This window comes from Xyrauchen texanus, chromosome 20, assembly GCF_025860055.1.
Source record: "Xyrauchen texanus isolate HMW12.3.18 chromosome 20, RBS_HiC_50CHRs, whole genome shotgun sequence".
NCBI classification, from domain to species: domain Eukaryota; kingdom Metazoa; phylum Chordata; class Actinopteri; order Cypriniformes; family Catostomidae; genus Xyrauchen; species Xyrauchen texanus.
This window is the reverse complement of record NC_068295.1, coordinates 21,252,658-21,264,104: the sequence shown is the minus strand read 5'-3', so window position 1 is coordinate 21,264,104 and position 11,447 is coordinate 21,252,658. Positions and strand designations below refer to the sequence as shown.

The window sequence follows — 11,447 nt, the reverse complement described above, 5'->3', positions numbered from 1 at the left end:
ATTGCATTACTTATAAACATTGTTTAATAAAAATATAATTTTCATAATTTAGCTTTTAGGGCTATTTTAAACTTTTAAAATCTTTTTAATTTTTTTTAGATTTCTTACCATCAAAACAGACGTATTAAATTATGGCAATATATAGCAATTTATATCGAATTAGTAAATACAGTTGATATATAAAACATTTATTTATCCAAATATAGTTATAAAAAATTTAAAAAGAGAGGCTTTTAGCAGAGTGACACTGACAATAAATAAGCCAGAAGAATACAAATTAAAGCCTGTTAAAACCGAATATTTGAGAAAATGGACCATAAAGACATATTAACAACATATGCAACATTTTATTTCTCTAAAAAGGAAGTAGTTATTTTCATAAAACATATAGGGGATGGGCACATACATAGGGGATGGGGACTTTACATACAGATATGCATATGAGAAATATGACCTTAAGTAGCCAGAATGTTTATCTGAATCATCTGATGCAGAAAAACAGAGATCCTTTTTTGCAAGCCTTTTTTACAGGCACAAACATCTGATGCAGTTTAAAAAACAGGTTTCAGAGTAGAGGCCAAAGGCATAGGGTTAAACTGATAATTACTAATAACAAATCCCCCAGACACTCATTTTGGTAAGAGAAGAAAATGCATGATGACCTTCATATAATTCACACAAAATGTAGCAATGCGTGCAAGGTGTGTATGATATTTTACCAGTTTCCATGAGGGAGGGAGGAGGGCACATACGTACTTGGAATAGACTTTACATACAGATGTGCATATGAGCAATACGACCTTAAGGACTTATGCATACATTCAATATTTCATTATTGAAAACTTATAACTAATGCAGCATTTACTAGCATATAAGGTACCCTAGCACCAATAACGAGAGCCCTTTATACTAGGATATATGTATGCAATGACAAAGACAATGAAATGTATGATAACAAATAGCACTTCACACCTGGACAGACTCCATATTCACATAATAATATGTGCCGATTATTGTCACCAATTCCCATTGAAATCCATGCACTAATAACGGTGCATGTGAGAGTTGTTATACACATTAATTTGGCAACAAAGCAGCATAAGTAGAAGACTACCCACATAAAGTGTTACAGATTTCCTATGGAAATCCCTACATGAGGGAAAGTGCAGTTTAAAGCAGCATTGGAGGAACATTCTACTTTGGAAAGACAGTGATGACATCATAACCCTCAGGAGGAGTGGCACGTTCGCGTGCATGCTTCTCGCAGTAAATCTTGTCATCGACAAAAAAGTGTCCTTTCTGCTTAAGGTTGATCCCGCAGTCTGTGCAGACGTAGCACTCTGGGTGGCGAAACTTAGCTCGAACTTTGACCATCATTCCTCTTTACAGCCAAATAAAGAATGCAATTAGAGTTAGTCAAAATACAGCAAAACATGATTGGAAAAATCTCTACCAAAATATAATATAGTTTTGGATTTAAGACGGTGTCTAAAGCTGTGAAGAGTTCCAAAACAATCCGACACAATTGCATGATATGATGGAATACATGCAAATATTCTTTCTCTATGATGTTTCTGAAAAAATTTGCAAAATATGAGAAACTTACACAATCCCTGAACCGCATTTGTCACAAACTGAGAGCTTCTCGGCATTCCCTAATGAGGCTCCAACTTTTGTGGTGGGGCCCTTTACACTCCTGAAGCCAGAAGGTTTATCGGAGTCATCTGATGCAGAAAAATAAAAGATCCTTTTTTACAAGCACAACCATCTGATGCAGTTTAAAAAACAGGTTTCACAGCAGAGGCCAAAGGCATACAGTTAGAAACTGATAATTACTAATAACAAAACCCCACAGACACTCATTGTGGGAAGAGAAGCAAATGCCTGATGACCTTCATATAATTCACACAAAATGTAGCAATGTATGCAAGGTGTGTATGATATTATACCAGTTTCCAGGATCTCTTGCAGAACTTTAAAAGAAGCAGACTGGCGAGGAGGCTCATTATATTCTTGATTGTCCTGCAGCATTTTGTACACCTCAGAGTCAGCAGGTAATACAAGTCTTGGCTGGTCAGGTCTTGAGGCATCTGAGCTATAAAATAGGAAAAAGGTTAGACGTATGACAAACAATGTTATCTCAGAAGTGTTATATTATTCAACCTGGTTCAAAAAGCTAGTTTCAGGCAGCACGTAAGACAACCATAAATTCAAATAACAATACTAAAACAACACAGAACTGGAATTCAGGAATGAATGCAGCACATAAATACCAGAGTTCTCAGAGCAGTGAAAAAGAATACAAAAGATGCCTTACAGTGCATCCAGAAAGTATTCACAGTGCTTCACTTTTTCCACATTTTGTTATGTTACAGCCTTATTCCAAAATTTATTAAATTCATTATTTTCCTCAAAATTCTACAAACAACACCCCATAATGACAACATGAAAGAAGTTTGTTAGAAATCTTTGAAAAAAAAAAAAAAAAAACCAGAAAACATCACATGTACATAAGTATTCACAGCCTTTGCAATGACACTCAAAATTGAGCTCAGGTGCATCCTGTTTCCACTGATCATCCTTGAGATGTTTCTACAACTTGATTGGTGTCCACCTGTGGTAAATTCAGTTGATTGGACATGATTAAAAAAAAAAAAAGGCACACACCTGTCTATATAAGGTCCCACAGTTAACACTGCATGTCAGAGCACAAACCAAGCCATGACGTCCAAGGAATTGTCTGTAGACCTCCAAGACAGGATTGTATTGAGGCACAGATTTGGGGAAGGGTACAGAAAAAATTCGGCAGCATTGAAGGTCCCAATGAGCACAGTGACCTCCATCATCTGTAAATGGAAGAAGTTTGGAACCACCAGGACTCTTCTGGCTGCCCGGCCAAACTGAGCGATCGGGGGTGGTCAGGGAGGTGACCAAGAACCCGATGGTTACTCTGACAGAGCTCCAGTGTTTCTCTGTGGAGAGAGGAGAACCTTACAGAAGAACAAACATCACTGCAGCACTCCAACAATCAGGCCTGTATGGTAGAGTGGCCAGACAGAAGCTACTCCTCAGTAAAAGGCACATGACAGCCCGCCTGGAGTTTGCCAAAAGGCACCTGAAGGACTCTCAGAATATATGAAACAAAATTCTCTGGTCTGATGAAACAAAGATTGAACTTTTGGCCTGAATGGCAAGCGTCATGTCTGGAGGAAACCAGGCACTGCTCATCACCTGGCCAATACCATCCCTACAGTGAAGCATGATGTTGGCAGCATCATGTTGTGAGGATGTTTTTCAGGAACTGGGAGACTAGTCGGGATCGAGGGAAAGATGAATGCAGTAATGTACAGAGACATCCTTGATGAAAACCTGCTCCAGAGTGCTCTGGACCTCAGACTGGGAAGAATGGTTCATCATCCAACAGGACAACGACCCTAAGCACACAGCCAAGATAACAAAGGAGTGGTTACGGGACAACTCTGTGAATGTCCTTGAGTGGCCCAGCCAGAGCTCAGACTTGAACCCGATTGAACATCTCTGGAGAGATCTGAAAATGTCTGTGCCCCGACGCTCCCCATCCAACCTGATGGAGCTTGAGAGGTCCTGTAAAGTAGAATCGGAGAAACTGCCTAAAAATAGCTGTGCCAATCTTGTAGCATCATACACAAAGACTTGAGGCTGTAATTGGTGGCAAAGGTGCTTCAACAAAGTATTGAGAAGAGGCTGTGAATACTTATGTACATGTGATTTGTTTTCATTTTTTATATTTAATAAATTTGCAAAGATTTTAAACTTCTTTCACGTTGTCATTATGGGGTATTGTTTGTCATATTTTGAGGAAAATAATGAATTTAATCAGTTTAGAGAATAAGGCTGTAGCATAAAATCAACAAAAAACAAAAAGCTCTGTGAATACTTTCCGGATGCGCTGTATATTAGGCAACATGTCTCACAGCCCACAAGAATATCATTGATGTGTACAGCAAGCTTACTTCCTACTGCATTCATTCGGCGCAGCAGAGGTCTTGATATCACCCACTGTACTGTTTAAAGTCTTAATGTTTTTGGAGGAGTACAGGCCGGCAGGATTATTGTACTGGTTGGTGACCACCCTTGGACTGCCAGAATTGAATGGCATAGCACTCCTATTATGAGCAGAGCCTATATGTTTCACCTCCTACAGAAAAAAAGGCCAGATGCTCTTCAGACATAGAAGTAATGCAGGTGTTGCTTGCCTACATGAAAAGCATGTTAAAGAGAGGCCAGCAGAAAATCACAAGTTTAAACACACAATAGAAACAAAGGCAAAGACATTACATCTGTGTATAAGACATGCACAGTCGACTATATAACATAACTATTCAGACAAGAAAAAAATATGAGAATCAATCATTATTTTGTTTATAACTGTGAATATTTTAACCAGGCTAATGTGAACAAAGACCATAAAACAACAGCAAAACAGACACAAAAAAGTGTTGCCACATAATGACATTGTGAAATTTTCCTCTGATAACAACTCATTTAGCAATTGTTCCTCATGTCTATACACACTAAGTTCTATAATACTCCTCTGTATAAGTCAGGAAACACTTTTAACACCACAACTAGATAGTCAAACTCCAAACACACAATTTTGACCCTACATTTCCAACTTAGCATTCAGGATGTGGGTCTTGCATCATGGTTTTGGCTGATAAACTCTGTTTTCCATGGAAAAGGCTTGTTAGGGCATAAACAATGATTTCATTTTGGCAGCCTGCAATGCCGAGCATTTATTTGTTTAGCAGCTATGTAAAAATCCTGTTACAGTATGTATGATAGACTCATGTGCTATGCAGGGCTATAAAGCTCATTTGAAAGTGAGAGAACCTGGACTAGTGTTCATTTAAAAATCCCTAAGCTCACATCAGAGTAAAGCTGAAACACACCTGTGTGTCTGAATTTGCCAGATTCATCTTGTATGGATTGGTCTTTCCTTCCTCTGTGGTCAGTGGTGACCACATTTTTGACTCAGATCTACAAAGAGAAAAACATGAAAGGCTTTCAAGCAGTCAATCACTAAATTGTTACAGTCAAAATATAAAATGCTTTCAACATTCTACTTAAGCAGAATGGCCAACGCCCAAATCATCACGTTAGGATTCAACTAGTTAGGATTTTCTGTACAGCCTTTTTTTTTTTTATATGAGAATCTACAGAACATACTACAAGATGGCCTTGAATACAGGGGCCAATGAAGTCAGGGGTATCTAGTTCATATTTTAATGAGGGGGCATCTGGTGCCCTAGGCAAGAGATGGAAAACAACACTTTTAAACAACTTAGTGGTTCTTTATAACATAAAATGTGTTAAGTGTATTGGTATAGATTTCATTTAGCATGCAAAAGGACCCAGATTTGAATCCCCATATATATATATATATATATATAGATATATATATATATATATATATATATATATTTCAATAAAACATGTAAAATTGCAACTAAATTTGACAGCCAGTGATCACCATGCATTTTCTTTTGTATGTGTATGGATACAAATATATATATATATATATATATTTAATTACTTTAGTGTTCCTCAGGGAAAGAGACATAACATACGACACATAATGATTGGTAGATGACAGAATGTTCAGTTTTAAGTAAATCATCTGCAAAAGGTACGATTCTAGTGAACTGACTAAATTAACAATGGATAACACATTTTCTGCCAAAGTTTTTGACAAACACAAACCTACAACTTAAATCACATATAAAAATATTTATTAAGTTACATTCAAAATGTACTCGGCTAAAAGATCTGAGGGTGGCACGTGCAAACAAATATTTTCAGATGACTATCTCAGCTCTGTAGGTTCATACAATGCAAGTGAATGGTGACCAAAACTTTGAAGCTGTGACCAGAACTCCTTTAAAAGGAAATCAAGTCATCATAAAAGTAATCCATAAGACTACAGTGGTTTAATCCATGTTCTCTGAAGCGATCCAGTTGGTTTTGGGTGAGAAACAGACCAAAAGATAACTCACTTATTTTCACTTACATCTTGACAGCAGTCTCCTTTGCGATCATCATTTCAAGCTTGATTACAATTCCTAATGCTTAACACATGGGCAGAGGGCTAGATGGTGCTATAGGAAGTGTAATCGAGTGTGAAATCATGATTGTGCCAAGAAACTGCATCGACAAGATGTAATGTGAATAAAGAGTTACATTTTGTTCTGTTCTCATACAATCCAACTGGATCACTTCAGAAGAATTGATTGATTTATTGACTAAACCACTGGAGTCATACTGATTACTTTTATGCTGCCTTTATCTTCTTTTTGTAGCTTTTGGACTTTCAGCCACCATTCACTTGCATTGTATGGACCTACAGAGCTGAGATAATTTACATTCCATTTTTGAAGAACACCTCGTGCTTTCTGCATACTCATAGCTATCTATACCTCTTTGACAATTCATATGATGATACACCACCACATGTACCCTTTTACAGAGTAATCCCCTACCTGTCAATTGAAAGCAACATTTCCTCCACGCAGCCTTTGATTTTATTCTGTGCTTCCAGGTGAGTCATGCCATCTGTTGGCTCTCCGTCTATTGCCAGTATCATGTCCCCAATGCTAAGGTCGGCCTGGGCAGCTTTACTTCCTGGAGTAACCTGAAAAAGTTATTTCAGAGAAAACATGTGTTGGCTATTACGCATCATGATCAAAATATGACTACACAAGTCACCCATTGTTGCTTTGGAATGAAGTTATGCAGTTTTCCATCCCAAAGTATGAAGAAAATAGTATGTTGTTTTTTGGGGGGGGGGGGGTCAGCTTTCACCTGTGACAGGATGACTTCCTCCTCCCTGAAGTGTTAGGTTTCCTTTAGGCATCTTGTTGCGGTCGAAGGTACAATGGTAACATAATACTTAGTTGGAAGTGCACGCATAGGTGTCATATTAAAACAGTCACTCATAACATATATACATATTTTAAATCAAGAATTAAATAAAAAAAATATATATATTTTTTGTCTGCATCGTTATTTTCCATCCTAAATAAAGAAGAGATGATTGATAATGAATCAAACATCTCCATCACATACTTCTTTGCCCAATATTTTGGAATTAGTCAATAATTGATTCAGGTGTTGTTTAATAATTTGTAATAATATGCTAATGTGACAGCAAGACTACAAAAGGTGAAGGTAGGAAAACGCAGCAACATTAGTTCTGGTTAGTAAGAGAGGAGCCCATATAGGTTGGACATGGAGGAGGGTCAGTTAACAACTTTTTAAACTAGCATTCCTCTCTAAATGTGAAGCGACTGGACACCCAATCCCAAACATATGGCGATTTCTTTTTGCATAACTGTGACAGAATAGATAGTCAAACATGAACTGATATTTATGTTAGCTAACCATATGTTAATTTGCAATGATAAATGTTGGTTAACTTCAAGTCTTTTTTTAAGATATTCTGTGATAAAGTAATAAGTTAAGCCTACCAATCTCTCTTTATCAACACATTGTTTTCTTCATTGTAATGCACTGTTTTTCATTTCTATATTCCTTTTTCTGTTCTGCTTCCCAGGACGCTTCCACTCTCTGAACAGTTTTGTCATGTGACAGTCAGAGCAACGTCGGTAGACAGAGGGTGAGCGGTAGATATGAAGGCACCTCTTGATAAAATAAAAACACACATTTAAAATTATATTTTTAAGTTGGATAAAATAAAAAAGTTAAATAAAATACCTCCTTACATTATTGTTTAAAATTGTGCTTTTGGTAACTTGTAAGGTAACTTGGTAACTTGTAAGCAGAACCGGCTCCTGACGGCTATTGGGCGGGGTGGGAGATTTTCATAGGTGGGAAATGCAGTAACTAAGTAATGCCATGTCAGCACCACAGGTTATTTTCATGGCGAAAACAGGAGTAGTTTAAAGCGTAATTACAAAAACTATCACAGCACTGTAAAAATATGTAAATGTAAGTGATGGAAGATGCGAGGTGACGACAGCATCTCTCAGCGACACCGAACGTACAACAGGGGACACAGAAGCACGCGTCCTGCAAAACATATCCAGCCAGTACCGCGAACGGTACCATCATTGACGGGCATGGTGCTTTACAATTCAGGTCTAGTATTTCGCGAACACCCGCAGCGTGATTTTGGGGATTTAAGGAGGAGGGAGATATTTGATGAGCGGGAAGAGGGTGTAAACAGCAGACTCGTTTACGGGCACTAAAAACTTATGTATTGCACAAAAATATCTCGTATTACCGTTCTCGCTCGCATGACATCTCTGACACTCTGATTTTTAACAGTCGCTGAGCGTGTCGCTTTCAGCCAATGACAAACTTAAAAAAAATAAAAAATACAAATTTCTGGTGCTATTTTGTGTTTGTTTGGGGTGGTACAGCCCAGCCTCAATGTTTGCAACACATAGCCTGCCCCAAAATTGCTTTTAACCAATGCACAAATCATTAAAAATCGAATATTTTATTTAACGCTGTGTTTGCCAAACTTTTGATTGGGTTGGCAAGACTCACCTTTGCGGCCGCACTTGTAAGGTATTAGAACATTTGTGTGGCGCCCCTATGCGTGGCATATGTTGCATACCCAATTTTTGCGCCCTTTAGAGCACAAGAAAGGCCCCTACATATTTCGATTTATTTTTATTTTTTGCTCAAGCATCCATTTGTTTTATGAGACTGGCACTTAAAACAGAAGCGCCTTTAATCCAGTTGCTGGTTGGAACATTGTTTCACGTTCTGCTCGTTACGGTCACATTCTTAAAAACAGGTTCGTTTCGAAAGGAAGCTGAAAGAAGGACACTGAGCTTTTAGGGAACGTTATCCGGGGTGAGTATGAGATACAGCCTACTGCTTGGCGTAGCAATTAAAGCTATAATTTGCGTTAAATTCAAAATCTAAACAGCCAGAAAAGCCGAAAAATGTCTTACCCTCGAGATAGTCAGGGGCTGTTCGAAATCTTTCCCCCCAACCAGACGGAACCCCCACGGCCCAGGACCTTGTAAAACAACACGTTGAGGCATTATATTTCCAACCACGTAGCCTAAAAGGCTGGTGTTCTCAATCCTGAACCAGTGCACTATAAAATGTGGTATAAAGTCTTTAGTTTCTTAACTGTATTGGGACAGGGCGTTCACGTTTTAGAAACGATACTAGGGCGGAGCTTCCTCAAAAGTGGACTAATAATCTCAGGTCCCTCTGCTGATAAAGTTTGTTTAGGGGTGGGCCGTTACGCCATGTTATATTGAAGTTTACCATGTATGGAAGAGTTCAATCCTGGGAATTGGAACGTGCCACTCCCCAAATTCAGTCGAATTCCTGGCTGGAGATATCTATGCACTCTGCTCACAAGCATCCTTAAAAAGTGGAATTAGTTTAGACAAAACGAACACAGCAGAAGTACAATGTGACTTCTTTGATTTACATACAATGTGCTTTTATAGGCCTATACTTTTGTATTAACAATTTAAATACCCGTGGATACAGCACATCAAGGCAGGTTGCCCATATCAGACACAATGGTTTTTAATACTGTAGGCCTACAAACTTTATTTTCTATCCCCTAACTCAAACCCTACCCGTAAACCTAACCCTCACAGAAAACGTTCTGCATTCTTACATTTTCAAAAAAACACAATTTAGTATGATTTATAAGCTTTTTTCCTCATGGGGACCAACTGATTGTCCCCACAACATCAAAAAGTTCAGATTTTACTATACTTGTGGGGATATTTGGTCCACAACGTAGGGAATACCTGGACACACACACACACACACACACACACACACACACACACACACGTTACTCAGCTATCTAAATGGGGAACCACCATAGAATTCTATAGTTTTTGTAAACCCTAACCGAAACCATTTTGCATTATTAGAATTTTAAAAATAATTATTTTAATAATGTTTGGATTTGGGTATATTTATTTATAAACGAGGGCATCCCAAAATATGCCCAAAGCAATGTTTTGTCCGATTTGGCTCACGTTTAGTTACAAAATTGTCCCCCAAAATATAGCTAAACAAGCACACACACACACACACACACACACACACATGTTGTGTTTCCATGTTTTATGGGGACTTTCCATAGACATAATGGTTTTTATACTGTACAAACTATATATTCTATCCCATGACCCTAACCCTATCCCTAAACCTAACCCTCACAGAAAACTTTCTGCATTTTTAGATTTTCAAAAAACATAATTTAGTATGATTTATAAGCTGTTTTCCTCATGGGGACTGACAAAATGTCCCCACAAGTTCAAAAATTTCGGGTTTTACTATCCTTATGGGGACATTTGGTCCCCACAAAGTGATAAATACACGCTCACACACACACACACACACACACACACACACACACACACGTAATCTCTCCCCTAACTTTAACTAATACATTGCATTACTTGTAATGTGTTACGGTCTGACATTTCTATTTCACATGTAATTGCTGACTTCATAGAATACTATTTCTGCTTGCTTGGCCTTGGAGGCATCTGCAAGTTCTACAAATATTTCCCCATGCTTTCTCTTAGGTCCTTAATAAAGAAAAAATGGGAAGTGGTCCCTGGTTCATTGGTTTACCTGTCTAACCTGTTCTATTTGGGAATGTGTGTCCTTCACATTTTTAAGTGATTGTGATGTTCCTGTTCTAGAGGATCACTCCTCTGATAGAAGCAGAGTTCAGAATTGTATACGCTACAGTACTCTTACTATTTCTGCCATATATACCGTGTATACACATAAATGCATGTATACTTTTTGGTCGCAAAGTATATAAAAATGGAAAAAATGCATTTATTTAATATTAATGAGCAACATAATGTGTAAAAAGTTTTCATTAAAATGTAAAAACAATTGGTGAGAGGGCCTTTTACCTTTTATAGTGATGTATTGCAACAGGGGTAATAGTCATAGTGCAACATTTTTAAACTTGACATAAAATTCTTTTAAAGAGCAAATTTTGAAATTACTTATTCACAATAACCTTTTGTTACTTTCAATCACATTTGGCATTTTATAATATCTCAAGCATTCTATAAACAAATGGATCCGTCAATGTAGGGCCAATTTGAACTTTCTTCATAACAGATCTATTCCCCCCAATTAAGAAAAATAACGTTTAATGGGGGCCTACAGCCCTTTTTATCCCAAATACTTTTATCACTTGTAATAAGTAATGTTTTAAAGTTAAGATCATAGTAATAAATCAATAACACCACTTTTTGACAAAATATCTAGATTTTATTTTCTTTAAAAGTTCATACAGCTTTTTTTAAAAAAAGAATTGTACAAAGCCTGCCAGTGCATGTGTTAGTGAATGTGTGTTTGAGCATGTTAGTATGTGGGTGTGCGTTTAAGGGAGTATATGTGAATGCGAGTGTATTATTATATCTGTATAT

The 11,447-nt window shown here is 37.5% G+C and overlaps 1 protein-coding gene across 1 annotated transcript; it reads right to left on the bottom strand.

The window, feature by feature from the left end:
• Positions 1-327: 327 nt before the first annotated feature.
• LOC127661066 (PDZ and LIM domain protein 1-like) lies at positions 328-9,194 on the bottom strand. The gene is made up of 7 exons (XM_052151624.1): positions 8,964-9,194; positions 6,519-6,670; positions 4,932-5,019; positions 3,993-4,177; positions 1,950-2,095; positions 1,607-1,724; positions 328-1,381 (listed from the first exon to the last, which is right to left on the bottom strand). Exons 1-7 carry the CDS (start codon positions 9,054-9,056, stop codon positions 1,195-1,197), a joined length of 969 nt encoding a protein of 322 aa, XP_052007584.1. The 5' UTR covers positions 9,057-9,194; the 3' UTR covers positions 328-1,194.
• Between the last annotated feature and the right edge of the window lie 2,253 nt (positions 9,195-11,447).

Coding starts and splice junctions, on each gene's coding strand:
- LOC127661066 (XM_052151624.1), bottom strand. CDS start 9,056: ATGCCTCAACGTGTTGTTTTACAAGGTCCTGGGCCGTGGGGGTTCCGT. Junction 5,020..6,518: donor ATGTTGCTTTCAATTGACAG/GTAGGGGATTAC, acceptor TTCTCTTTGTAG/ATCTGAGTCAAAAATGTGGT. Junction 1,382..1,606: donor AAATGCGGTTCAGGGATTGT/GTAAGTTTCTCA, acceptor TTGGCTGTAAAG/AGGAATGATGGTCAAAGTTC.